General features: G+C 51.7%; 4 protein-coding genes across 17 annotated transcripts; all 4 read right to left on the bottom strand.

Moving 5' to 3' along the window:
• Nucleotides 1-244: 244 nt before the first annotated feature.
• On the bottom strand, nt 245-10568 carry TRAF3IP3 (TRAF3 interacting protein 3). Of its 8 annotated transcripts, XM_085210343.1 has the most exons (18): nt 10173-10568; nt 9894-10026; nt 8764-9241; nt 7628-7742; nt 7408-7459; nt 7219-7243; nt 7045-7074; nt 6863-6958; nt 3989-4060; nt 3593-3733; nt 3235-3372; nt 2949-3084; nt 2638-2700; nt 2500-2559; nt 1818-1966; nt 861-923; nt 651-758; nt 245-487 (listed from the first exon to the last, which is right to left on the bottom strand). In XM_085210343.1, the coding sequence occupies exons 3-18, from the start codon at nt 8995-8997 to the stop codon at nt 404-406; spliced, it is 1566 nt and encodes a 521-aa protein (XP_085066469.1). In that variant the 5' UTR covers nt 8998-9241; nt 9894-10026; nt 10173-10568; the 3' UTR covers nt 245-403. The 8 variants fall into 8 exon arrangements, with proteins under 8 accessions (XP_085066469.1, XP_085066464.1, XP_085066470.1 ...); XM_085210338.1 differs by having other exon boundaries at nt 651-923; XM_085210344.1 differs by lacking the exon at nt 861-923.
• Nucleotides 10569-10704: 136 nt separating this feature from the next.
• LOC100550517 (11-beta-hydroxysteroid dehydrogenase 1-like) lies at nt 10705-13620 on the bottom strand. Its single transcript, XM_003212927.5, has 6 exons — nt 13422-13620; nt 12886-13016; nt 12488-12599; nt 12190-12375; nt 11682-11825; nt 10705-11605 (listed from the first exon to the last, which is right to left on the bottom strand). The coding sequence occupies exons 1-6, from the start codon at nt 13507-13509 to the stop codon at nt 11361-11363; spliced, it is 906 nt and encodes a 301-aa protein (XP_003212975.1). The 5' UTR covers nt 13510-13620; the 3' UTR covers nt 10705-11360.
• Nucleotides 13621-14620: 1000 nt separating this feature from the next.
• Nucleotides 14621-19260, bottom strand: LOC100550364 (11-beta-hydroxysteroid dehydrogenase 1). 6 transcript variants are annotated; one of them, XM_003212926.5, is made up of 6 exons: nt 18890-19257; nt 18198-18328; nt 17566-17677; nt 16745-16930; nt 15908-16051; nt 14621-15235 (listed from the first exon to the last, which is right to left on the bottom strand). In XM_003212926.5, exons 1-6 carry the CDS (start codon nt 18975-18977, stop codon nt 15015-15017), a joined length of 882 nt encoding a protein of 293 aa, XP_003212974.2. In that variant the 5' UTR covers nt 18978-19257; the 3' UTR covers nt 14621-15014. The 6 variants fall into 6 exon arrangements, with proteins under 6 accessions (XP_003212974.2, XP_019478761.2, XP_019478760.2 ...); XM_019623216.2 differs by adding an exon at nt 18511-18585 and having other exon boundaries at nt 15092-16051; nt 18198-18366; nt 18890-19260; XM_019623215.2 differs by adding an exon at nt 18511-18585 and having other exon boundaries at nt 15092-16051; nt 18890-19260.
• A 4149-nt stretch (nt 19261-23409) lies between these two features.
• Nucleotides 23410-24388, bottom strand: G0S2 (G0/G1 switch 2). Of its 2 annotated transcripts, XM_010724157.4 has the most exons (2): nt 24235-24388; nt 23410-24034 (listed from the first exon to the last, which is right to left on the bottom strand). In XM_010724157.4, the coding sequence occupies exon 2, from the start codon at nt 24001-24003 to the stop codon at nt 23698-23700; it is 306 nt and encodes a 101-aa protein (XP_010722459.1). In that variant the 5' UTR covers nt 24004-24034; nt 24235-24388; the 3' UTR covers nt 23410-23697.
• Between the last annotated feature and the right edge of the window lie 2246 nt (nt 24389-26634).

Here is a 26634-nt window from a genome sequence, read left to right as displayed (position 1 = left end):
GACGTGGTTTTATTGCTGGATGCCAGTAAAGATGGTGCAGGGTGGAATATTTCCCATGCATTGAAACAATAAATGAAGGGAATTGCATTGTTGTTTCTCTATATGTACACAGCTTGGCTCCCAAATGCATGGGACGCACAGTCCTTGCTGTCCCCATGAGTCTGAGAGGTGCCATTTGAATGGCTTTGTGCAGGGACCAAGCAGTGCAACCCTCATTAAATAACCAACACATGGAAGAGAAGGGTGATCTCCCCACATTTATTGGAGCCATGTCAGTTTATCTGGCCGAGAACAGCTTGAGGTATGAAGCAGGCAAGGAGCGGTAGAAGGAGCACTGCAGTGAGGGCAGGTTGCTGCCAGCAGGTCAGAAGTCAGTTCTGCATGAAGGTCACTGAGGAGGTGCTCACGGTCTGTAGCTGGCCAGCACAGCAGCCATGGCTATTGCTATCACTGCCAGCAGAAGAGGGAGCCAGTTACCACGTTGTCTCTGCAAAAGGAAGCAAGTGTAACCAGGAGATGGTGGAGAGAAGAAACCTCTCATCCCATCCCTAACGGGCATGCTGCTCATCCTTCCACACTGCCCCAAATAAAGGAGTGTTTCCCAGGGTGATGTGCAGCTGCCACAAGGAAGGGGCGAGGGTCAGTCCCACCTTCACCATCTGGCTTTGGTTGAGCTCCTGGCGGCACTGGCGCAGGCAGCTCAAGCAGCAGCGGTACTCCTCGCTTAGTGCCTCCAGCTCTGCACGCAGCTCCTGGCACTTGGGGGGGGGGGAACGGAGGCAGGGGTCAGTGGGAGGGAGCCCTGTGGCTTCAAGCACCCCAGAACTGGCAGGGCTCCCGCAGCAGCTATGGTGCTTCACCTGTGTGTGGGCAGTGTGACGAGGGGGGATTTCCCCTTCTGCTGCTCGCATGCCCTTACATACCTACATAGGATAGAGCAGGTTTCAGTGTTAGGTGAGGGCCCAGACAGTGCCCTGACTGCTCCCATCCTGTGATCTGCTTGCTTTTACTGCCATCTTTCACATTATGTGAAAGAAAGAAAAAAATAACCACTTCTTCAGACCACACACAGATCAGGAAAAAGATGTGGGGTGTAAAATCATGGCAGGGGTTCATGTCCTTCTGTGCGAGCCAATGCAGCTGGCATCCACAGCTGTTCCCTTTTGCTGTGATTACACTCAGCTAAGCCCCTTCCCCAGGTGATGTGGGCATAGTCCTGGAGTAGTTAATGGAGCAGGTTCTGGTGTGTTTCTCAGCTCTGGTAAGTCACAGATCTTATTTTTATAAGTCCCTGTTATCTGAGTTCTGCAGTAAGATATGTGGGACTGTTGGTGTGCAGAGGACAGTTTGTGCTACTGGTTTTTTGTCCTGAAATAATTGCTTATGTGGTAAGCACCTTGCAGAAGGTCAGAAAACCGAGGGTTTTTTGTTCAGGTGTTACAGGGTTTTTTTGGTTGTTATTTATTTATGAGCCCTCCTACCTCCCCCTCTCACGCTTCCTTTATGCTTAAGGCTTTGGCTCTTAACGAGTGGCTTTATCGTTTTCCCGTGAACAGAAATGGGTTTTGTCTGAAGCAGTGGTTCTAGATACGGTTTCTTGGTGCCCTGTCCCTGCCAGCAGAAACTGTGAGCTTCATCTGAGGCTGGTATCAGAACAGAAATAAAGCAGAGTAAATCCTTTTGGTGGATACCAGGTGCAGCCTGCAGCTCTGTCTGCCTCCAGGGGCTTTAATGTGCTGTTTTTCTATGCTCCTGAGAGCATCTAAAAGGTATCTCAATCCCTGACAGGGTTGCTGTCCCAGCAGTGACTTCCTCACCTCTTTCTCCTTTGCTGTAAGCTGGGATGTCCTTTCCTGCATCTCATCCCTCAGACTTTCTTCTGCCTTCTCCTTGGGATGCTCAGACAGGACATTTTGCATTTCCTTGGCAGGAGTGAGAGGTGGGTTCTGCGTGGTGAAAACCTGATCTAGAAAACAGTCGGGCTGCTGGTGAGAAACACATCTTGGCCTCCAGTTTGCTTTGTAGCTTGTCTACTCAGCACAGTTTAAAGATAGTATTTGCAAGCTATGTACAGAGAGGAGCTCAGTTAGTTATCATAGGCTTGCCTCTCCTGTAGGTGCAAGCTGATAGTCTTTAGAGAAGTGTTTTCAAGCACTTACCAGCAATGGAAGGGAGGAGGAGCTTAAGTTTCTTTTACTGCTTTGAGTACAGAAGTACAGCTGTAATTGCAGCTACAAACAATTTTTTTTCAAAATGGCATAGCCACTGAAAAAGAACTTGGAATGAAAACCATTTATTTTTTTGTAAAGTATCTGCCTCATAAATAAACTTGTATTTTAATGTTAACTACCAAAATATAATCATAGAATCATAACTAGTTTTGTGTAGCTTTAATATAATCCTTTATTCTAAACAAATACAGACTTCTCCTGGAGTCACTTCTGACATTCCCATGTCAAGTTAGAGCAGCTTTAGGTGGAAGTTAAAAAGCTTGCTGACCTTTTCTTTGCACCATCACTTCCTGTGTTTTCTGCTCATTGGTCTGGTTCTGCATCAGGTCTGGGGACAAAACAAGTTGCTGTCATTGCTACAGCAGTAGTGCAGAGCTTTCACATTGTACTTTTTTGTGTTACTCACTGCGCAGGTGGCTGATTGTTGCCTCCAATATTAGCTTCTGATTTTGTTCTTTTTGCAATTTACCTGAAATAATAAGAAAACCAGCGTTCATGCAAATATCTACATGCAGCTATGGAAGTTTCCCTTTCCACCCTTCTTTTGAAACCCTTTTAATCTTTAATTTGGGACCCTTTGGAAACCAAAGGCTCTCAGTAAGCTGAGGTTATGCAGTGTGTTCAGATAGAGATTGCTTTGGGTGTACTAGGCTCCAAGAACCAGGGCTTTCAGGTTATGTTCTTGCTCTCTGCCCTTCCCTGGAGGAGTGGTGGTACCTTCGATGTTGCAGATACGCTTGGCTTGGAGCTGGTTGTCCTGCTGCAGGGTGTCAGCGTGCTGCTGGAGCTCGGCATGCTCGTGCTGCAGGAAGTCCAGGGCCTGGCAGAGCTCCTCATTCCGTGTAGCCGTGTGCTGTGGTGGGAAGCAAGGACTGGGTGTGCAGTAACAGCACTTCGCCAAAGGGCTTTTGTATTAAATGATCTCAGCCTGTGGGCTGTTTGCAAATCAGAAAACATGGGCTCCCTTGGGCCACGGTGCTGCTCCCATGGGGGTCTGATGTACCTGCAGTTGGCTTTGCAGGGCATGGAGGTTGCTCTTGAGCTCGCTGTGTGCCTTGGCCATCTGGGCCCACTCGGATTTGAGCATGGTGTAATGCTCCTTCCAGAAGGCAAGGTCCTCCCTCGTCGCAGCCAGGCACCTCTAAGAGAAGCAGATATGAGCCCCACTTCAGGTTACTAAAAACAGCATAAAATGAGCGCAGGTTGTCATTACCTTTGGACTTTGGGTGGTAGCACTTTAAAAAAAAAAAAAAAAAAGGCATTTTGCATCTTTGCAAATGGTAAACTGGTTGTTGCCTTTCCCTGAAATAAGGGGGCTGGATAAGATTAATGCAAAGCCAGGTGTCAAACGTGGTTCCTACCTGAGAGTTTTGCAGCTGCTGCTCTGCCTGGAGTTTGTCCTCGAGCATTTTCTGCAGAGCCTCCTTTGCCTTCTGCTCATAGGTCTGCTTCTGGTCCTCCATCTCTATCAGGATCTTCTTCACACACTCCTTTGAGTAACTCTTTAAAGGATGAATTAGAGTGCTTGAGGGGTTTTATCTGGCATTTTCCTAATCTCACTGAGCGTTAGCAAATCCACACTGTGTAAATGTAACTGCTAATTTGCTGTGAAATACTGCTTCAGCAAGAAGGAAAAATACTTTTCAGATCCGTATCTAATCAGATTACTCTAGAAACTGAGACCTGACCCAATTGCATGATTCAGTTTTTTGTGCCTTTCTTCAGCCTTGCTTGTTGCTCAGGCAATCAGACTTTACCTGGGTGCAGGCCTGCAGCTGATTTTCCAGAGCCCTCAGTTTACACTTGAGTTTATCTTCATTCAGCTGACCCTGGGGAAAAACAATTGGACCAATGTGTGTAATCACAATTTACACATTCTGCCTCCAACACTGTTAGTTTGCATTTCATTCATTTCCTTCTATAAGACTGTGTTTAGATTTGGTCAAAGTATTTCGGTGCCAGTAAGACTTCAGTCTCAGGATAAGTGGGTTGTGGGGGAAGTTAAACCTTTACACGTGGAGACCCTTGCTGAGGTAGAACTGCTGCCTGGCCCCAGGGCTGTGAGTCCCAGCTGATGGCTCCTCCAGTGCTGAGCTCTCATCCTGCAGCTTGCATGGGAAACAGATCAGGTCTGCACTGGGACACTGAGCAGCCGGGCAGGAGGATGGATGACAATAACAAGGATTCATTTTTCCTGTTATCATCTCGGTGTTTGTTAGGCTTTTTGCTTAGGTTTTGTGAAACCAGGCGGCATGCAAATTCAGATAAAATTTCTAGCAGAGTTCACATATGCTGTTTTTTCACTACTGATACTGAGAGCATCGTTATCATCTCTGCTTGCTGGTGTTTGAAGCTGGGCTTTTTAATAAGCAGCTTCTTGATGTTTGGGGAAGAGTTGTCAGACCCAAGCCAAACCTGACTCTCTGGTGTCTTAGCAGTGTTTAAATTGGCACAGGAATAAGTTTACAGTCCCAAAGAATAAAGCTTCCCGGTTCGGTTGTCAGTACAAAAATAGCCTGAGGGCTACGTCCCCTTAGAAAGTAGGTGGCATATTGAAGAGCATTTTAAAATATGAAATATTATGCCTGTTTTTCCTTTGTGGTTCATTTGTTCTGCTGTATGCAGAGGCTTACAAAGGAGGGCAGTGGTGTTTCATGGTTGTTGCGCACGGTGCAGAGTACAGGGCAGCAGAGCACCGGCCCCTTCCTACGCTGTAAAGCAGAAATGTGCTGGCAGGCTGCTTTTATGGAGACGCAGCTTACAAGTTGGCAGAAGAACATACGGTGCTGAGATTTCCCTATAGGGAATAAACTGCCTGTTACCAGACCGAGTAGGTTTGTGCAGATACGTGGGAGGGCAGAAGTAGTTGTGCTTCTGACCAGAAAAGTTACGTGAGCTCATCCTGGCCAAGCCTTTGTGCTGATGATTATTGACATGAAAGGGGCCGGTTTAAAAAAAGCAAATCACCACGCCAACAACCAAACCCTACAGCTATCACTGTCAGATGGTTTTTCCTCTCCTCTGCGGTGTCTCTGGTGATTTTTGATCATCACTCAGAGTCCTGGTACAGGAGCCCAGGGGCAAAACTCCAGGTAGAAGAGAAGGCTGAGGTTAATGGGTTCAAAAAGTATCCACTCTTGTAGATGCTGGATTGGAATCCTTGATAGTCCTCATCCTCAACAATGAAGTTACCAGGCTGAGCAGCTCCAAACTTTTTACTTGAAAACTCTTCTGCTGGGTTTCTCTGTAACTGCCACTTCAGTGACTTTAAAACTCTTCTTGTCTGGCAGCTGTTGTTGTCCTGTGGCTGATGAACTGTTTCCGATACTCCTTTGTGAGCCATTTGGAATAGCTGGTGTAAAGCAGTAATTGCTTTTTCCGGAGGGCTTCCACTTTGCACAAACACAATGCTTGTGCCAGGAAAATGGATCCACAAAGTCACAGTAAAGCACGGGATGTGACAGAGCTTAGATTTTACAGGGCTGTAAGGCACTTCCAAGCATTGGGTTCAACTTTAGAAGGTCGGAAGGGAAGCAAATGTATTAAAGAAATAATCTTTAAGAAGAGAACAGCTCTGAAGTAATTTACTCTTAACAGTCATAGGAAAGACTGTGTTTTCTGCACCTGCTGGTACTTTTGAATCCACCAGTTTTACAAGACAAGAGCTGAGTGTCAGAGCTGTGGCAGGAGAGTCTCCATCCTGGAGGTAAAACCATGGGGGGATCAGGGGGCTGATCCCTGCAGCATTGCAATGCTCCCATCCTCCTGCACGGTGTGCACCTGCTCCTTCAAACTAGAAGCATCCACAAACATCTCCTTAAATCACTCTGACCACTTCAAGAGCTGCTGCCAGATCACCCGTGTACCTGCAGCCCCAGGTCTTTAAAACCTCAAATACTGAGAGGAATTTAAAGCTGCCACAGCATACAAGGGACATCCAAACCCACCCACAGCTGCCCCTTCCCAGCATGGCGCTGCCTGCTTTGCTCTGTGCCAGCAGTGAGTGAATTTGTTTAACTCGTAGCCCCCAGTGAAAGGCAGAGGGAAGCCTCCCTTCTGCAGCAGAGACAGCAAGAAGCAAAGTGCACCCACCTGTTTCTAATCTGAGGTTTCATGGCTACTTCATGCAGTGTGTCGGTGTTTTTTTCCTCCTGTGTTATATTTGAAGAAGCAAGCGAAGGCGGAAGCTTCTAACCACAGTACATCTAACACTTCTTTTTTATACTCTCTCACCCTATCACTGCCTTTGTGCCCCAACATAACTTTCAAACCCTTTTTTGGATGGTATGATGCACCCTGTATTAACATTTCATTTAATAAACCTGCATAAAATGCTTCATATGTCCCTAAAGAATGAGCCCTAAAATGCACTGCCTCCACTTTACCTCCTGATAAGGACAGAGGGAGAAATTTCAAGCACATGTCCCCTCAATTTCTCTCTGAGTTTGCGTTCAACTTGCCCTAAACAGAAAGGGGAGGGTGAGAAAAGAAGCCCTTTGTTTTGCAGACAGATGCTGCATGTGTAGCATCCCCAAAGTGCTACGCTAAGACACAGAAAAGTGAGATCCATGGGACTGTGGTTACATGGTCTGCCTGTTCCTACCCATGGCAAAGCCCCCAGCTGCCTGTACCTGCCAGGACTTCTCAGAGGCGTGCAGCAGTGTGGCGAGCAGCTCCTGCAGGATCACCATCTTCTGCTTGAGCAGCAGCTCACGGTGCAGGGCCTCCTGTGGGGAAGCAGCCCTTGGTCTGATAATGGTAATAATGTATGGTTGTTCTTGCTCCACGGCTGCTTGTGGTGCCTGGTGCCTACCTTCAGATAACCAGAGAGCTGCATGATTTCCTGCAGGAAAGGGAAAGTATTTCAGACCATGGGCTTGTTTCAGTTCACAAACAAATAACAAATGGGCGACAGCATTCAAATGCTTTGAAATCAGCTGAAGGCAACAGTGGGAACAGGGCTGTATATCGTGTGTATATTGCTTACCTTATTGAAAACTGTATTTCCACAGCTGAAATGGAAAAAGAGAGCACACTTGTGAGGTGAATGCAAGCCCTTACAGCAGCCCAGAGCCCAGCTCTTTCCTTGTGGGCACAGTGCAGGTATCTGCAGGCTGTGTGTTATGGCAGCAGGAAGTGGGCATGGCTGGGTTGTGCTGAGGGGAGCAGGGCTTACTCTGTCTGTTGGCCTGAGTCCTTCACCCTCGTGCTTGCAGGAGTCTGAGTTCCTGTGAAAATAAAGTGAAAGGATGCACCTGAGGCCCAACAGCTCCTCTCTGTGCATGTGCTGAGCTCTGCTGAGCAGCACTGAGGAGGAGCAACGGTTACCAGGAATAGTGGGAACGTGATGCTGTGGTGCTCAGGGGAAAAAGGGCCATCGAGTGCCCCTCACGTACCTCGAGTGCTCGTAGAGGTGTGCGACCCAGGGATGGCTTCAGCCAAAATGCCTGTAGGACTGCTGAGCCCGAGTTGGGCAAGTGTGGATGGGCACACGGGGTGACTCCACGGGCGCTGCAATGAGAAATGGCTCATGTCAGAGTCTGTGAAACAAGGGGCAGAAGGCTGCAGCTGAGTCCAACGTTGTGCCTTTGGTGGAGGAAGAGTAGTAAGGTGTACTGAGAGCACGGCTGTTCCCATGGGATCTGCTATTTATTTTGCACAGGATGCAAATCTAGAAGGAAATCTGTTTGTCTGCTGGGTCTTGTCCGTTGCACCTTTGTGCAGATCTGAGGCTCCAGGTTCCTGTTAGCTGGGCAGCACAGGGCAGGCAGCGGGGAGCAGAGCATCGGACACATCACCATATAATCATAGGATCATAGAATGGCCTGGATTGAAAAGGGCCACAGTGCTCATCTAGTTTTAAACCCCCTGCTATGTGCAGGTCGCCAACCAGCAGACCAGGCTGCCCAGAGCCACATCCAGCCTGGCCTTGAATGCCTCCAGGGATGGGGCATCCAAACCTCCTTGGGCAACCTGTTCCAGTGCCTCACCACCCTCTGAGTGAAAAACTTCCTCCTAATATCTAATCTAATCCTCCACTGTCTCAGTTTAAAACCATTCCCCTTGTCTTCCCACCATCCCTGGATGTATTTAAAAACCGTTTGGATGCAGTGCTCAAGGGGATGATTTAGCAGAGGGTTGTTAGAGTTAGGGTAGTACGGTTAGCTTGCGATTGGGCGTGATGATCTTTAAGATCTTTTCCAACCTGAGCAATTTTATGATTCTATGATCTTTGTTCCTGCTAGCAGGGAAGGTGATGGAAGGAACCCAGTTGTTTACAGTGCAGTTCTCATAGGAGGAATGGAGGGGAAGAAATAATTATAGAAGTGCGAAACTAATTTAGCAGACAAGACAAGGGGTTGCACTTGGAGCATTAGCAGCAGCTCTCCATTTGGTTCACATTTAGCTTAGCAAACAGGAAGGAACATGCTGCAAGGGAGGTGACACACTTTGCCCTCGGCTGATGCAGCCCATAAACAAATGCGGCCGCTTTGCCTATCAGGGCCCCGACGTGGTGGGGGTGAAGCATTACCTGGAGCAGGACGGGTGGGCTGAGCTCCCCGGCGGTGCTCCCAAGGTTCCTCCTGCGCAGGAACTCTCTCTGCCGTGGGCTCTGTGGCTGCTCGTCGCTGCGGCCCAGCCGCCGGGTGCTGTGTGCGTGGCCACGGCGCCGCAAGGCCTCGCGTGTCTCCTGCCGCCGCTCGCACTTCTCCTCGTAGCTCTCGCCTGCACGCCGCGGCCGGGCCCGTTCTGGGGGGCTGATCATGGCGAGACCCCCCGTCCTGCTAAAACCGAGGGCTGGTGGTGGTTGTAGTGGGATGTGTTGTCTGTGAGCTCAATGCGCTGACGACGTAACCCATCCCACCCTGCGCTTGCTGCTCGTTGGGGTGGGTGCTGTGACCCGCACACATTCCACCTCTGCTCTGTATTTGGGGGTATTCTGTAGCCTGAACCGGGTGGGCGCCTGAGCACCTGCACTATTGCACCATGTGCATCTGCAGGGTGAGTTTCTTTGTCCAAAAAAAAAAAAAAAAAACAAAACTTCGTTGGTCTCATTCTGTCTCAAGCAATTAGGAAGTCATTGAGTTTAATGGGAGGAAAAAATGCGAGCAAGTAAAAACCCATTTATGAATATAACACTTCCATGCTTGTTAGTTTGCAGTGAGCCTCTCCTTTGGTCTGGATGTGCCACCAGCCAGCTTGCTGCTCCTGCACAGGGCAGAGGAAGCCCCTGCAAACCACAGCACTGCTGCAGGTGGGGCTGTGGGGCCGGGTGATCCGGTCCTTCCGAGAGATGGGCAGCACTCCTGTGCTCTGTGTTTGAATATCCCGTTCTATGAAGCTTCCAACAGCTTCTGAAGCATCTCTAATTTTACCCGACGCTTACTGAGTGATTCCAGCAGCGTTCCACTTTTTGGGTGGTTCTTACTGCTATGCACTTCCAGCAGGAGGGGTTTGGGGCTATGAGAGGCTGAGCAGGTTATTTCCATGTCTTATTATCCATATCACCATGATCCTGCTGTTCCCATCCATGGCTCACTCACCCACTGGGGCCCCGCCGCCCACCTGGCCATCCCTCAGGCCTCCTTGCAGCACTTCATTTAACCAGAAGTTGTTGTAAACCAAGGTAAGGCTTAAGGAAACACGCGGTCCATTACTCACCCTGAGCTGAGCAAAGCGTTGAGGCCTTCTTGGTGAGCGAATACCTTACGTCCTTCTGCCACTGCCTGAAGCTGCCCTCTCTAATTACCAACCGTGTCCGTTAGCTTTGCTTTTCAACCCGTTACGTTTCTTGCTTCGAGGGAAACAAACAACAAGAAACGTTTCATGCCGGTTCATGTTACCACCGCCTCCCTGTGTCCATCACAGAGGGGTGGAAGAAGGGGAAGAAGCAGCATGGTGAGAGGGCAGCGGTGGAGCTGCAGGGCTGCAGGCACTTACCTGGCCGTGCCTTGGTGCGGCTGGGTGAGCGCGGGGCTGCAGGGCACAAACACTGTCCTCTGGGTGCCCGCAGCTTCGTGCTCCTGCTGCCTCACTGTGTTTCTTTCAGTCGAACAGGAAGCGTTGGGGCCACAGCCTGAGCCCTGGTTCCTGTCCTGCTCGCGCAGCGCGAGGTTTGGGGTTATCTTGGGGTTCCAGCAGCTCCCACTGCCTGTCCCTACAGCTGCCTCTCTTATCAGAGCAATGGTCCTGGGGCTCCGGCAGCACTGGGTGACGGAATCACCCCGGGTTGCTTTGGGGGTAGGGAAATCCAGGGAGTAATGCTATTATTGTAAGGCTTCTTGCAGATTGAAAAGGAGGGGAAAAAAGTGTATTTCAGGAGAGGTCACGAACGGCAGAAATTCATTAAGGTATTAGAGAAGTGAAAGCTGCGTTAATGCAAATCATGGGGTGGGTTTAAGCAGCTCCGTGCTGAGAGGGGCTCTGCGCATACTCCAGTGGAAGAGGAACAAAACTCAAACCAGAGATGTCACAAAGTAGTGTAGGATTTATTGCTCAGAAGTAAGGGTACAGGCAAAAACCACTGTAGTGTGAGGACACTGTTTGCCTTTGCTGGTTGGTTCATGGGGGTTGGCCCAAATCCCTTCTCAGAAGGAGTTCAGAGCTCAACCCATGCAGTTCTGCTTTATGATCCTCTTCCGTGAGTCTCCAGTCTAAATAATTTTATTATTATTATTTAAAATATTTAATTGGAACTGGGTCACTGCAGATCTTCATGTAGTGCCACTCCGAATCCCACCATCTTTCCTTCAGAAGCACAAGGCTGTGTTCTACAGGTCTGGTGCCTTCCATATCCATAACTTCTTGGCTGACTCCTTTGGGAGGGATGTGGGTGAGATGCAGCGAAGCACACGGAGCAGTTGGGGTCTGGGTGCTGCCTGCATCCCCCAGCCTGCTCCTAATTCTGGCCTTGCAGAGCCCTTCTGGGGACCCCCACTGCCTGTGAGGAGCCATTTACAGGCAGCATAAATAAACATTTTTATGTTGTGTCGTAGGCTCCCAGTGCCCCTTGTTGTGCAGACAGTTCCCAGCCATGCTGCCTTCAGAAATATCCCCAGCACTGCTTTGGGGTGGGCTTTTCTGGAGGCACCACTGCCCCTGGGGAAGTGTTGGCTGCTCAGAGCTGTGCTAATGCCCTGAGCCCTGGGGCGGCGGTGCTCTCTTGATGTTTTCCACACGGAGGTTGCTCCTGACGAGGCCATCTAGGAAGTCAGGGGCAAAGTCCCGCAGCAGCACTGTTGGGGTCACGATGCTGGCAGGGTAGTGCAGCTCACGCTGACGGAGGGCCCCGCTCCGGATGATCTCCAGTGCACACTCCTCCTTGGGTGCTGGTGCTCCTTTAATGACGTGTGAGACCGTCCGCACCGCATTCTCTGCAGTGACAGAAGGACAGCTGTGTTGCACCAGGTCCACATTTTTGTCTGTGAGCCTCGGTGGTGCCGAGCTTACCTGTGTTAATGTAGCCCAGGATGCAGAGCGTGATGGAAACATTGACGTTTTCTATGATGAATTCATGCCTCAAGGAGCTGAAAAATCCTTCCAAGGCAAACTTAGTCGCAGAGTAGGGAGCGGTGAAGGGTGAGGCAACTTTACCTGGGCAGAAGCACAGGGTCAGAGCTCACCTGTGCTGGGTGGGTGCAGGGCTGCATGGCTCTGCCTGCCCCTGCCTTTCCCATAGCTGCAGTTTTGTGGTGTGAGCAACCTATTTTAAATGCTCTAGGGAAGGAAAGAAATGCAGGAGTGCTTAAAGCACAGCACATGGCATGAGAGACCTTTGTTGTGGGCTGCACTGTTCTCATTTTCCTGCATATATACCTGCGTAGGACAAATGTGTGATAACGTGTGGTCACGCAGGTAAGCCTGCAGAAGTGCCCTGATTGCAATGCATGCACAGAGATGAACAGGAAAGGCACGAGGCAGGGACATGGCAGGGAGAGACGGGCACTTATGTGCTCACCTGAAATGGATGAGACCACCACGATGCTGCCCTCACTCTCCTTCAGCATGGGCAGGGCAGATACGGTCATGGCCACGTAGCTGAGGAAGTTGGTCTCCATCAGCTTCCGCACGTGATCCACATCACCGTTGAAGAAGTCAAAAAAGCTGTGGCCAATGTGGTTCAGGATGAGCATATCAAGGCCTCCTGGAAGCAGAGTGTGTTGGATGTTTGCAGTCAGCATCTCAGCCCCAGGCTGTGTTGTGGCAGCCAGGATGTCCCCAAAGTGGAGCACGGGGTTTGGGCACTTGCTACGCACCCCAGGTGATCTCAGCCTCTTTCACCACCTCCTCAGCAAAGGCTGTGCTCTCCATGGAGCCGCTCACATAGCGGGCAGATGCAGCACCCAGATCCAGGCACTTGTCCACTACCTGGGGACAGTGAGAGTGGCATTGGTTGAGGTGTTGGGGGTGGCTGACAACCCTTCTCCCTTTGCTGGGGGGATGTTGCTCAGAGGGGCGTTTCCTCTGCAATAGCTGAATACCATGGGGGAAGAAATGCTGTGCTGTCAGCATTGAAAATACAATTTATGGTGGCGTGCTGGGGAGCCTGCTTGGAATCTAGCATCCCTGTGAGCACGGGATGGGTGGGTATCTGAGCTCCTGCCTGCCCGCGGGGGTCTGTGTTGCAGCCATGCTCACAGTGCCTGCTGCCCACCTTCTGCAGCTTGGCCTCTGTCCGCGCCGTGAGCAGCACGTGGGCTCCCATGCGTGCCAGGTGATACGCCATCTGCTCCCCGATGCCACTGCTGGCTCCTGTCACGATCACTCTCTTTCCCCGGAGCATCTCTGGAGGGGATGCAAAGCTCAGGGCTGTGCACAGCCTGTACCACACCCCCGTGCACGGCTCCTTTGTGCCGCTGCAGGATGCAGCTGCTGCTGCTGCAGCCCCCAGCCGGGCTCCGGCCCAGCGTGGAGCTGCTCTGCAATTGGCAGGAGTTGACAAGAAAAAAGAGTAAATATTTACAGCGGTTAACTGCATGTTTCCAAAACAAATCCGTTTGCTGAGAGCAAGAATGCGAGCCTGGCAGACCCACACACCACCCCATGAGCTGCTCCTGCGTGGGGAGGAGGGCTCACCACCGCCCGCACCTCCTGTGCTCTGCTTTTCAGCTGCTTTGGATGCCCCCGAGTGGTGCGGGCTGGGCAGCAACCCGGCTGCCTGCTGCTAAGCGTGCATTTTCAATGACTTACCTTCGCTGAAATTCCCAGGTCCTGAGTAAAAATACACGGCCAGCCCGAGCCCCAACAAGGGGATGAGAACCTTCAGGAACAGCCCCATCCCTCTGCCAGCGCTCGGGTTGGAGCAGACGCGTGGCCGGGGAGAGCAGTGGCTGCTCTGAGCTGATCCCCGCAGGTCTGCTGCTGCCTATTCCTTTCGTGCTCCCTGCAGTTTAGCAAATATTAACCTAATAGAGGGCGTTGTGCTGGACTTTGTGCTGACTCTTTGCACCCTTCTCCTCCTGTCAATGTCCAGGGTGTTTTGTGAGGCCACCCTGGGAAGCTGCTGCCTGATGGAGATGCGGGTTCGTTGTACGGTGACTGCTGGTGGGGCTGGGACACCCGTGTCCCCCCTTTCAGACCTCTCAGCTTTCTCTCTTCCACTTCATATCTAAAACTGAGCCCAATTTTCCCTTCCTCCCTGGTGCCACGAGGGTTTGTTGTTCAGCAGTGACCACTGAGATGCAGGTTCATACAGATACTGGGCAGAACAGGGCTGGCTATGCTGCTGTTTTTGGCATGTGCTGTGTAACATCACCATTGGCACAGTGCTGACAGCTCCTGTGTGGCTCTTAGACCCACAAAATTGCACTCTCTCTTGAGGAACCCAATGAGGCAGAGTGTGAAAGGCACTTAAAGAGCCAAGAGGTGAATAATGAAGACAGGTGCTCTGTGTCAGTGCTAGGCACCTGCCTGAGCAAATGGCAAACTGCCTCGCAAATAATTTTCCCGAAGAGAAATTTAAAGGGCAAAACCTGCTCTGTGCACACTGGGTGTCAACATAAGGAGAACAGAGGTGCTGCTCCAGCTTGCTATGGATAGTGAGGAGCAAAGTGATCCTGGGGAGTGGCCTGGGGGGGGGTTCTCATTTCATCTTGCAGCAGGCAGCGATCAGAAGGGTGGGCAGTGATTTTGGATGGAAGCACCAGTTGGATATCAGTGCTGGGGTGAGGGGAGCTGTGTCACAGCACTGCAGGCTCATGCTGAGGTTTTGCCTTCAGTGCACTGTGCTTAGTACTGAGCTCATGGCTTAGGGCAACACCGAAGCAGCACTGTGTGTCCAGGGGCATTTTGTAGTTAGTGTCTGTGTAAGGGACTGTACCCCAAAGAATTAACTTGGTGAATAGATTTGCAACTTGGACTTTAAGCTAAATGAAAAACAAGCTAGACTGTTATTCTTCCAATGAGATAATGGTTTATTGCAGTGTTCAATAATTAAAGAAAGGCGGGTCAGTGGAACGATGCCCATTCGCAGCAGCGCTTAGTAATGGAAAAAGAGATTAAAACCAAAAAACAACAACAAAAATCCACAGAGCACACAACAAGGTTAGTAAGCTGCACTTAATAATCAGTTAGTTGCTACTTTCCCCAGCTTTGGGGAAGGGCTCCAACCAGGATGGCCGCTTCTAAGCAGCAAGGGCGCACCTGCAGGAATCCGCAGCTCAGCCGGGGATCCCAGCCGGCTCCTCTCGGGGGCGAGGCGGTTATTAAAGCTAACTGACGGGGGAGGGCTGCAGGCACGGCTGCGGCCAGCAGAGGCGGCTGTCGGCCCGGCGGTGGCATCCCTCAGGCCGCCCGCAGCCGCTCGGGTCGGTACCGCTGCCGCACCAGCAGATCCAGCAGCTCGGCGGCCCAATCCCGCAGCAGCAGCGGCAGTTTGGTGGATGCGTAGCGGTAATAGACCTCGCGCTGACGCAGGGTTCCTCCCTTGATGATCTCCAAGGCGCATTCCTCTTTGGGAGCCGGGGACATCAGGAGAACGTCGGCGGCCGCGCGCATGGCGTTCTCTAGTCGAGGAACAAGAGAGGTTTCAGTAGGGCTGCCCTCTGCTTGTCCTTTTGATGGTTTGCCTGCTGGGGAGCTGCCTCGTTTATTCCTACACTTAAATGTAGTGTATGCACTGGAAAACAGAAGCAGCTTCAAGTCGCTCCCATCATTGCTTTCACTCCTGTAGCTCGCTGCATCAGATAAGATTAATGGCAGATGCGTGCCCAGTACTTCCACTGAATCTCACTGAATTTTAGGCTGTCCCAGCCTGTGCACGGTGTATGATTTTCATAGAACCACGGAGTCTTTAAGGTTGGAAAAGAGCTCTAAGATCCCCAAGTCCAATCCCGCCATCCCCACTGTGACCGTGTCCCCAAGTGTCACATCTCCACAGCTCCAAACATCTCCAGGGATGGTGACTCCCCAGCCTGAGCCGTTGCCTGACTGCTCTTCCTGAGCATACCTTTGTCCTAGTATCCTACCTGAGTACAGCACAGGGAAACAGATCAGTCTGGAGTCTGTTTTTTGTTGGAAGAGAGGTAGGAGCCTGCTGAGAGCAGAGGTGATGCTGCACTCGCTCCCACTACAGCAGGAAAAGCAGCACTGGAGGTGGGGGCACAGGAGGGGAGGGCACAAAGCTGGGCATGTGATGCTCAGTTCCTGGGCAGCCAGATGGCACGGATGGAGCTTACCAGTGTCAATGAAGCCAAGGATGCAGAGTGTGATGGAAACGTTAACGCTCTGGATGCTGAATTCCTGCCTCAGGGAGCTGAAAAATCCATCCAGGGCAAACTTAGTTGCAGAGTAAGGGACCGTAAAGGGAAACCCAACTTTACCTGGACACAGAGTGAAGTTCCATTAAAGCATGGAAAGCTGCACCACATCAGCCTCTGTTTTGTGCTTGATCAGATAAACAATTTTAGCCAAAGGGAGTTCATTGTTAGGGGAAATGTCACCCTGGCACCTGAGCAGCAGGACTACAGAGCATTCCTGTCAGCCTCCAGCTCTGTTACAGTCTGAAGTCCAGCAGCACATCTCACAGCTCTGCTCAGGTGTGAGCAACAGGCAGCAGCCATGGAGCAAAGTTTGATCTCCTGCCTCTGGGTGCTGAGTGGAGCTGATTCCCAGCAGCCAGCAGTGCGGGGGCTGCAGCTGCTGTTAATTTAATCTCCTGACTTAGCAGAAATTTATTAGAAAAGGCTCTGCAAACATTTGCAGGATCTTGACCTGGCAAACCACAACGAACCGTCAGAGGAACAGTGCAGTGAGAAATGACAGCATTTCCCCTTTTCCTTTTCTTTGTAGAACTGGAGCTACGTGAGCTCTGCTGCACCGCTGGGTGTGAGATTTAATCACCGGGTTCCTCAGGGAGCAAGGTGGGGCAGTGGGATTGCATCAGAAAATGCGAAAAAGATCTGGAAACTGGTTGCTTTGGGTGTGTTAAGTAGTTCTGGCTCCTCTGAGGTGCACATGTTTCTTACAGAAACCAACCCATGGAATCCCACATCCCAGACCTCGCTCCCACTCACCTGCCATGGAGGAGACCACCACGATGCTACCACCGCTCTGCTTCAGCATGGGCAGGGCAGAGACTGTCATGGCCACATAGCTCAGGAAGTTGATGTTCAGGAGCTTCTGGACGTGTCCAACATCCCCATCAAAGTAATTGAAGTACGACTTGCCAACGTGGTTAAGAATCAGCATGTCAAGGCCTCCTGGAAGCAGAGGAGTGGGCGTTAGTTTTGGGTGGGAGGGGGCTGCTGTGGGCAGGATGGAGCCTTTCTTGACAGCAGAACAAATGCAACCAGAATGTTTTGGGGTCAGTGTCACTTGGGGTTGTTTTTTTGGGGTCAAAGCTGTGGCCTGCCATCTCTGGAGCTGGGATGGCCTGGATGGTGGCTGCCAATGAAAACATGCTGGAAACAAATAACTCGTCCCAGATGAGAGCTGTTGTGACTTTCCCCCCTCCCCAGTTTGAAACACAAATAGCATTGCAAAAGGGAGACTGCTCCTGAGCTATCTGGGCTCATTTTGGGAGAGGGAGGCACGGCACTGAGCTGAGCACTGCCATTCTGCAGTGATGACCCACAACCACAACAGCAGTGCTGCTGTGAGCTGCTGCATGGCTTCGCCCCTGGTAGCAGCAGTGATGAAACCCAGGATTGTGATATCAGGACAGGATGTTACGAGGGCATGAGGATGAAATCCAGAGGGCAGTTTAGGCTCCGCTGGAGCGATGCAGGCTGGGCTGCAGGGCGCAGAATTAGGGGAAACCTTTTCCCATCCCCGCTTCTTTTTGCTTTTGTGGCGCACAGCAACAAAGCAGCGTGCTGGGGAGCTGCAGACATACCCAGTTCAGCCTCGGCCACCTCCACCAGCTGCCGGGTGGTGGCCATGTCCTCCATGCTGCCGCTGACCAGCCGTGCTGAGCTGGCCCCCAGCGCCCGGCACCTCTCCACCACCTGCGATGCAACGCGGCGCATCAGGCCCTGCAAACTGGGGGCTGCGCTCACCAAAACACGCCTCAGCCCCCCAGACCTCACTGCAGGGTTTCTGGGAGCCTCTGAATCTCTCGGGCTCCCTTTGAAGTTTATTCCTTTGGTGAATACATGGCCCGAGGCGGTTTGGCTCCTTATCAGTGCGGTCTGTGCTGGAATTGTGTGTGTAGGTTAAGCGGGAGCTGATAGATCACTGCAGTGGAATGAGGGTGTGTGTGGCTGCAGCCTGTGCATATGGAGATGTGTACTTCGCCGAGCAATTCAAACATCACAGGGCGTGCAGTGAGTGCCTGCAGGAAGGCCATTTTTGCGCATGCAGGAGCTCTGGAGAGCATAACTTTGCACACCTGTGAGCAGAACTGCACGCATCTGCTGTCTGTGCCGCTGCAGTTCCATGCAACCGTATCTACGTATATCCCTGCAATGTGAGGTTGGCCTTCCTGTGTTTGTGTGTGCATGTGTGAGTGCCCAGCTTGCCATTTACTTGCTGCAGCTTTGCCTCCGTCCGTGCCGTGACCAGGACGTGGGCTCCCATCCGTGCCAGGTGATAGGCCATCTGCTCCCCAATGCCGGTGCTCGCTCCGGTGACGATCACACGCTTCCCTTTCAGCATCTCTGGGGACCAAGGCACAGGAGTTTAATTTATCCAAACCCTATTTGAAAAGAAAATAAAGCCCCCTAATGCCTTCAAGTTCAAGTGAATGGCAAGATGAATGCAGATCTTCGTGCTCTGTCCCGCTCATCCTTTCCCTCCCCTGAAAATGCTGTACCCAGAAGCAGCTGCAGCTTGAACTGACCATAACAGCACAGTTCTTGGCTCCTTCAACAGTTTTTCACACGTCAGGACGCAACTTACAAACACCCCAGCTATTCTGCAATGAAAAACACCCCATCAGTGCATGCTGCAGAACTTAAAATCCAACATTTAAAAACCACGAAACTTTAGTTTACGCTTGAACGCAAAGTGCTCAAAGCCTTCTTTGCTTCAGAAGCCTCCCTGCTCCTCCGGGAGCTGCGTGTTGCTTCTTCCATTTGAGTCCAGATCTCTGCTAAAACTGCGCTCCATCCTCAGCCCTGCCACAAAGGCTTGGTCCAACCTCTGCACATCTCCGTGCCAAACGCTCAAATGTGGCTTTTAGTATTTTGCTTCAGGACAGATTCCCCTCCGATACTCACCAGGTTTGAAATTCTCCCTCGACGAATAAAAACAGAAGGCCAAAACCAGTCCCAAAACGGGGATGAGAATCTTTTGCAACAAACCCATCGTAGGAAATAAAGCAGGAGAAGAGGAAAACAGCCTCTGCAGAGCTGCTCCCGGACGCAGCAGCAATGCCAATCCTTCAAAACCTGTTGGTGCGGGAGCCGTGGCTCCCAAAGCACTGAGAAGTCACAGTGGGGTTGGTGAGAGAAGCGAACACTTCGATCTGCTCCCACGGAGCTGGGGAGCCGTGGCCTAACCAGTGGTGCTGCTGCGGGCTCTGCCCGGCTCTGTTCATATTTCCTGTCCCTACGTTAAAATGCAGAATTTTGCACAACACCCTGGAAGAGGTGTGTCCTTGCTGAACAGCATCAAGTTTCACTCGGAGAACATCAGAGGCAGAGTGCTGCAGGTGGCCGGGGCTCCTCTTTAATGCCCGCTGGCTCTGGATGCGTGCAGCTGCAGCACCCATCTGGATGGGACCCTCCACGCAGGGCAGTCACCTCTCTGCATCCCAGGGAGGAAACCATGGATGCAGTATTTGCTTTTTCACCTCACCCTGCTCCTGAGAGGGCTGAGCTGAACCCCCTCAGGGCTGCACCCCCAGCTCCAAGGGGAGCACCGAAAGGCCTGCAGCCAAGCACTGAGTGTTGTGGTTTTTTTGCAGAGAAGTCAGAGTCCTTGTGCTGCCTGCTTGGAGCGCTGCGGGAGCTTTGCTGTTATTTGTAAGTGAATGCAGTCCAAGGGAAAAACATGTCACATCCGCTCCCTTGCTATGTCCAGGCAGCAGCAAACCCAGTGCCACCACTGATGGTGTGTGAGAGGGCTGGGAGCTGCCCTGCAGAGCACTGACACTGCTGCAGGAGGTGGGCACCGTGTGCTCCCTGCAGCCTTCGCTGCTCCCAGTTCTGCTCTTTCACTTCAGACCCAACTTTCTCCTGATAAGGATCACTTCACCCACATTTGGTCCAAGAACAGCGCTGCAGAAGCTCTGCCCCTTCCTGAGTCCCTTTGCTTTGAACTCGGGTTGTGATCACAGGGCATTCAACTCACTGCTGGGCTGGAGAAAACAAATCCCTCAGCCCTGCCTCATCCGTCCTGCGAGTGGGGGGAGCTGCTGTTGTAATCTGTTGTTATTACATAGCATGAGGATGTTGTGGTAAGCAATAGCTGCCAGCCTTGGTGTGGATGCTGCAGAGCCCCCACCCCAGCTGCGCTCTGCTGCCCATGGGGATTTTTCCCTCCCTCCTCATCACCTGGCATCGCTGCGCCTCACTCCCACTCAGAGCTTTTTCTGGGTTTGTTTTGCTTAAGAACTTGTTTTTAACCTCTTCTGGAGGGCGGGGAGCGAAGAAAGTGAGAGAAAGGCAAGGAGGCTGTGGAGGCATTTTCTGATCCCAGGAGCTGAATTCAGCCTCATGGAGCTGCTTCTGGCTGCGTTGCTGCCAGATCCTCATAGGGATCACTGCAAGGGGAACAGCCCTGCCTGAATCCTCCTGTCTGCTCCCTCCTGCTGTGTGTCCCCTCCTGCTACATGTCCCTCCTGCATCACCCAGCCCCCTGCAGCCAGTGTTTTCCAGCACTGGGACTGAGGCAGGCTCCTGCATGCACCACGGGGACACAGAGGCACTTGGCAGGAACTAGAATACAGCTTTTTGTTTTCCCTTTTGAGGGATATTTGGCTGTTTTTAACCCATTAGCAAAACTTTATTAAATATAGAGAATTTCACTTTTCCCCTTGTTTTCCTCTTCTTTTCCCCTCATTTTTCTTTATCCTGTAGACATGAGACCCTTCCTCATACTCCAGCATTCTTTACCATGAATGCAGGTCTTTCTTTACAGATAGGGGTGCCCTTGGTGTGTGATAGTGCAGTGGTGCAGTGGGATAGTTTGGTTTGACTTTGTGCTTGCACTCACTGCTGTTTTAGAGTAAATCCTGTCCAGTTTGGGCCATTTCTAAGCACGGCATTTATTTTTTCTCCTGTGTGACCAAATCAGGAGTTTCTTTCTCCATGCATTGCTTTGGTGCTGCAGCTGCCCTGCGCCTTCGCCACTCTTCATGTTCCTGGATGCCCTTGCTGTTGGGTAGGAGAGGCTGATATCCTTATCTGGGCCCCTAAATTTAGCCTGGCAGCTCTCAAAACATGCAGAGCCCACACTCCAAATAGCAGGCGAGCGTGCCAAAGACATTCAGCTTGTGCCCTTGAAGCCAACATCCTGGGCAGGAGAGCAGCTGTGTTCTGGTGCCCAGCTCTGCCACAAGGGCCTGAGCTGAAATCAGATCACTGTGGCTGTGCTGCCAGGTTGGCAGAGGCAGATAGGTGTCAGATCTTGTGCCAGCTGCAATTTGCCCGAGGACTTGATGCACCAGATCTACAGGTCAGGGCGAACTGCATTCAGACAGGTCCTAAAGGAAGCAGGGCAATAAAATTGACCCTGGGTGGCTCCAGCGATGTCCTGCACCTTGGGCAACGCGTGGCTCTCCTCGAGAGCTTATCCCTCAGTGCTTGGCTTTAACTCAGCCTCAGATGCTCCCTGTGCTTGCCTCAGATGTCCTCGCAGCACTGGCTGTGCAGCACACATCCTGCCTGGTTACTCCCCGGCGTATCCCGGTCACAATTTCCCCCTGCAGTTCAAACCTGGGCCACGTGGATGCGTTTTGCTGATGGCACGTGGTTGTGGCAGGTGCTTTTTGGGGGGGTTGTGCCATTGGGTGTCAGGGTGGGGGCTCAGGGATGGGGCTGGAAGCTGCCTTGTTGGAGAGGTTTGCTGTGGGCCAAGGACTGGGACGTCTGCAGAAGCACTTTGGTCTGCTGCATTTGGCGAGTCTGCCGTTCATCACAGTTACAGTGATGTTAATGGACTACCAATCTCCCACACACACTGAGTTTGTCACCATATAGTTCAAGTAGGACTTCATACGGTCGTTGTGCGTCAGTCATCGATGCTCACCTGATCTACAGCCCCAGCTGAAGCCCGAGGCACTGTTGCAGAAGTGGCAGCAGACGGCTCAGCCCCATGGACTGGGGGGCAATGTGTGGGATAGGAGGCAGAGAAGCAGGACGTGGATTTACCGAGTTGGCTGCAGCACCGCCGGCGCGGCTCTTTAGCTGTCTAATCCCGTGAGCTGCCTTAGGAGCAGCTATTTTGATTGTGCCACAAACCTCTTTGCTTTAAGCTCATAAACCCGTGACTGGATCATGGCAGAGAGGCGGCGAGGGCGGCGGGATGCAGTGGGACGGGGCCGTGGTGTGCCAGCAGCACGGGTTGAGCCCAGCACTGCGGGACAGACGTGATCCTCAGCTCGGGCTGACCCTTGTCGTTATGTTGGTTGTGCTGTGAGGACGATGGAGCCTGGCCTCGGGGCGCTGCAGGCTGTGACCCTCTGCCCCTCTTTGCCTCCAAATTCCCATAGGTGCTGGGGTCACTCCGCCTCACCAGAGCCCAAAGGGTTTGGTTAAAGCCCGAATCAAATCATTCTCCAAGGCCTTTTTTTTTTTTTTTTAAACTGGACTCTGTTCTTTTTTTTCCCTCAAGGAAAAGGTACTTCGCTCTTGGTTCAAAGCCTGAGAAGAAGTTCTGTGTGGATTCTGTCTGGATTTTAATCCTGACTCACAGCTCTGGGAGGATCTGTGTGTTTGTTGTGGCTGTCAGGCAGTGCTGCTTTGTTTTCCAGCCCCTCCTGCCGTTTGTAACAACTGTTTGCTTTTAGCTCCTAGTTTCTATGCATGCCCCTATCCTTGCCCCACTGCCCTTGGCATTGAGCAAACAGAGGGATTTTCTCCCCCTTCCCTGCCTGTCAAGGATGATTTCTCCACTGCTTTGTAGCACGGTCAGAATCTTTATGCTGCAGTTTTCTACAAAGTTTAACATTAGTGACATAGAAGAATCTGTAGTGCTCAGAACTAACCCTGGGAAGGTTTTGAATAGGTGAAGGCTCTCTAAGGATGCTGGCAGCACTCAGGTCCTTGTTTTTACCACTCCCACTGTGCTGCTGTGTCTGTCCATGCAGCAGCTTTTCCATTTGTGACCTGGGGAGCAAACGTTGTTCTCCACAATCAGGTGTCAGGCTCAGGAAGGATCCCAGCCAAAGCAGAGCATTGGTTTTAGCTGTGCTGTGCCCATAGCCTGTTAGAGATCTGTGGCGGATGGACAGGTTTTTCAGAAGCTCTGGGTACATGTGGACATGGCAGAGCTCTGAATCTATGCCATCAAACTCGGATAACCCCGGAAGGAACATCCCCACCTCCAGCTTTGGGAACGTGGCTTGTGAGCCAACTCCTCCCCACACAGTGACCCATTTTTGGAAGGCAGCAGCTGCTGGAGTCGGGCAACTCCAACACTGCCCTGAGCTGCTGGACCAGGGGAAGGAGCTCTACTTGGCTTGGTTGGCTTACTGGCCACAGCCATTCATGAAGGGGCCGGAGGCTCCTGCAGAGCACAAGCAAAACTCATCTGAAAACCTGTCCATGAAATGAACGCAGCCAGAGAGCACTGGTACCATATAAAATATTTATTGATTTTGCAAAACGTTGTAAAACGCATCTGTAGTAAAAATAAGAAACCATGCCGTGCATCTTGCACATTTTTATACCAACAAAAGGTATTTTTTCCTACTGCTGCACAGCAGCAAATAAAACCGTTCCTTTCTTTCAAGTCCTGCACTTTGCAGTCTCCTCATCCAGCCAAACCTTCGCCCTTCTCACTGGGACCACCATCACTGGGACCACCATCTCCAGGGACATGGGGGCAGCAGAGCCATGTGCTCAGGTGAGCAGTGGGTCCCTTAGGATGCATGCTGCCTGGTCACCATCCCCCGCTGCACCGCTGACGATTTCTTGCTCTGCTCCAACACCAAATCCTCCTGCTTCCGAGGAAGTGCTGGCTCTCGAGATGGGGTCGGTCTCTTCTCCTCCTCCTCCTCTATCCTCTCTTCGGAGGTGAAAGGGCTGCACACTGCCTCCACCAGCCCGATGACCACACCGAAGAACGCCAGCACGCTGCCCAGCACGTACAGCTTCACCATCTTCCTGTTGGGCTTCTGGCTGAGCATCTCTTTAGCAAAGGGGATCAGCTCGTGCATCGTTTCCATCTCCGCACAGTGGCGTAGGAAGAGCTTCGTTCTGCAAGAGGAGAGCAAGAGAGGGTCTTGTTAGTGTAGCTCAGCACTCGCTCCGTAGCAGACACCGCGATTTTGTTCAAATGGAGATTTCTGGCTTTTGCCTGAGGCTGCCTTAAGGATCGGGATCGGGATCGGGATCAGGATCGGGGTCGGGCCCGCACCCCGCGCTGTCCCAGCACCGCTCCCGGCGCTCCCTCTTACCCGAGGTCGCCCTGCGGTGCGGTGCCGTCGCGGTACTCAGCTCCCTCACTCCGCACTGCGCTGCCCGCAGCTCCGCCCGGCTCTGCCCGCTACCCGCTGCAGCCGCCTTATATCGGCACCGAGGGCGGGCGGTGCCGGGGGGGGGCGGGCACTGAAAGCACGGGCTGCTCCCCTCCCACCCCTCCCCGATCTCCCCCCCCCCCGGCATTGGCTGCTGTCCTGGACGACTTAAAAAAAACCCTTTTTTTTTAAATCTGCAAAACTTTTCCCTCCCCTCCGGTCTCGTTTCACAGCCGGAGGGCTTCTGTGAGCGTTGCAATGCAGCTCTGTGGTTGCTTCTGTAAGCAGCAAGCTTAGGATATATATTATATAGGTTTATCGAGCTGGTGCTCGGGGGTGGGGGGGTTGAAGTAGTGTCAGTAGTGCTTAATCTCTGAGCTGGTGGATGTAAGGTGTTGTATATGGAAGTGGGGTGTTGGATTCAGCAGTACTGATGTTCTCATGCTGCCCGTTTCCACAGTGAATTCATAGAATCACAGAATGGCCTGGGTTGAAAAGGATCACAATGATCATCTCTTTTCAACCCCCTGCTATGTGCAGGGTCACCAACCACCAGACCAGGCTGCCCAGAGCCACATCCAGCCTGGGAATTGGGTACAACCATCCAGGTACAGCCCAACAGATGTGACCCAGGATGGGATGCAGACACTTTAAAGACTACTGCAGGTTGGCAAAGGGACCCATTAACAGCTGTGAGATGCAGTGTGTGACAACACCTTGATTTGTTCAAATAAGGGAACAACTGGCAGTGACACCTGCAGTAAAAGCTATAGGCTGCTTCTTAGATCACACTGTCCTTCTCCCAAAGCTGAAACTCCGTAGCACCCTGCTGTAATTTTAACCTCCCTTTATGATTCACAGAAAGAACAGCGTATTTCCTTACAGGGGAAAAAAAAAGAGCACAGCACTGTCACACTGCTTCCCTGGCTCGCTGCCCAGTAGTGTTGCATCAATACCATACAGCGCATTACATCAGCTGCTTCTGCTCTCCCTGCACCGCTGGCTCTGCTGGTGCACCTATCCAGCTGCACCTATGCAGCATCCCAGCTGTGCTCTGCAGTTGGTAATTCTTGCTCTGCAGAGCTGAGGTGGTGGGAAGGGCAGTGCGTGGATGTGTGCAGTGTGAACTGGTGCAGGAGGAGGTGCTGATGAAGGGGTAAAGCCCAGAGGGAGCCATGGTGAGGGGTGGAGGAATCTCCTGGCTCAGCATTGTTGGGGTGGGAAAGACAGGAAGAGACCCCGTGCCATCTGGGAACGGCTGGAGCTTGTGTTGCTCTGTCCTTATTCTGGATGACCTGAAAAGCTGCTCTATGAGGCAATGTTGCCCAAATTGTGGCTTAAAATCACCAGTCTGGCTCATGGTTAAAGGAACCCGAAGTCTTGCTCGCATCGCCAAGCCTGTTTGCAGTCCATGTGCTGCTTTCTTCTCCTTTTTTCCTGGCACACCTGCTGTGCGACTCACTGCCCACGTGAGGGCCGGTGGCAGGCGGATGCTGGGCTCCTCAGAAAGGAAAGCATTGGGTGCATTGGTGTTGTTCCCTCTTCCTCCTTGCTGAGCTGGTCCCTGTGCTGTGTGAGCAGTGAGTCAGCCCTGTGCTCACATCCCGCACGTAGAGAGGACTGCAGCCATCCCCGCAGTGCTGCTGGGAGGTGCTTGGGCTGCAAGGGAAATTTGGGGTGTTTTTTTTTCTGCTTACAAGTTCTGAATGCGGTTAGGAAATTTTATTGCAAGACTGGCTGTAAAAGTTGCTAAAGAGGCTATTCCTCCTTACTATTTTTTTTTCCTTCTTAAAATAAAGTCCTTATCTTCTCTGCCAAGTTGGTGGCAAAGGTTGCAGCCAATTCTTTGGTTCGAGCCACGTTTTTCCTCTCTGCAGCTCTTTGAAAAACGAGCGCTGCAGAAAAGAGAGCCAGCAGAGACAGCAATCAGACAGGGCAAGTTCAAGGTCGTGCTCCTGCCCAGGGCAGCCTCTGCTCCCACCCAGGGTGCTGCAAACTGCAGGATGGTGCAGGCTGTGATCCCAGGCAATGCAGAGGGTCTGAGCGGTGACGCTCAGCCTGAAAAATAAGAAGTTAAAAAGAAAAGCAACAAAACAAAGCAGGCAGGATTGTTTTGCCTCCCGAACCCAGGAATGTTGTATACATCAAATGCAGAAGGAGATGTCTGCAATCACACTGTGCCGATACCTGGAGCTGCAGAAGCTCAGGTGATGGTTTGGGTAACTGAGTGGTTGGTGATCACCTGCAAACACCTCTGATGGCAGCACGGTGCTGATTTAATTAAATAATATCTAATTCAGTGTTGTTTGGAGCTGCAGTAACGACATCTATGCAGTCTCG

Source organism: Meleagris gallopavo, chromosome 28, assembly GCF_905368555.1.
Source record: "Meleagris gallopavo chromosome 28, MGAL_WU_HG_1.1, whole genome shotgun sequence".
Taxonomy (NCBI): Eukaryota; Metazoa; Chordata; class Aves; order Galliformes; family Phasianidae; genus Meleagris; species Meleagris gallopavo.
This window is presented reverse-complemented; position numbering and strand designations above follow the sequence as displayed.

Coding starts and splice junctions, on each gene's coding strand:
- TRAF3IP3 (XM_085210338.1), bottom strand. CDS start 8,997: ATGATCAGCCCCCCAGAACGGGCCCGGCCGCGGCGTGCAGGCGAGAGC. Junction 3,734..3,988: donor AGCTGCAGGCCTGCACCCAG/GTAAAGTCTGAT, acceptor CATCCTTTAAAG/AGTTACTCAAAGGAGTGTGT. Junction 2,560..2,637: donor AACAATCAGCCACCTGCGCA/GTGAGTAACACA, acceptor TTTTGTCCCCAG/ACCTGATGCAGAACCAGACC.
- LOC100550517 (XM_003212927.5), bottom strand. CDS start 13,509: ATGGGGCTGTTCCTGAAGGTTCTCATCCCCTTGTTGGGGCTCGGGCTG. Junction 13,017..13,421: donor ACCTGGGAATTTCAGCGAAG/GTAAGTCATTGA, acceptor CATCCCCTCCAG/AGATGCTCCGGGGAAAGAGA. Junction 12,600..12,885: donor CAGAGGCCAAGCTGCAGAAG/GTGGGCAGCAGG, acceptor CACTGTCCCCAG/GTAGTGGACAAGTGCCTGGA.
- LOC100550364 (XM_019623214.3), bottom strand. CDS start 18,977: ATGGGTTTGTTGCAAAAGATTCTCATCCCCGTTTTGGGACTGGTTTTG. Junction 17,678..18,197: donor CGGAGGCAAAGCTGCAGCAA/GTAAATGGCAAG, acceptor GTTGCATCGCAG/GTGGTGGAGAGGTGCCGGGC. Junction 16,052..16,744: donor GGTGGTCTCCTCCATGGCAG/GTGAGTGGGAGC, acceptor CTCTGTGTCCAG/GTAAAGTTGGGTTTCCCTTT.
- G0S2 (XM_010724157.4), bottom strand. CDS start 24,003: ATGGAAACGATGCACGAGCTGATCCCCTTTGCTAAAGAGATGCTCAGC.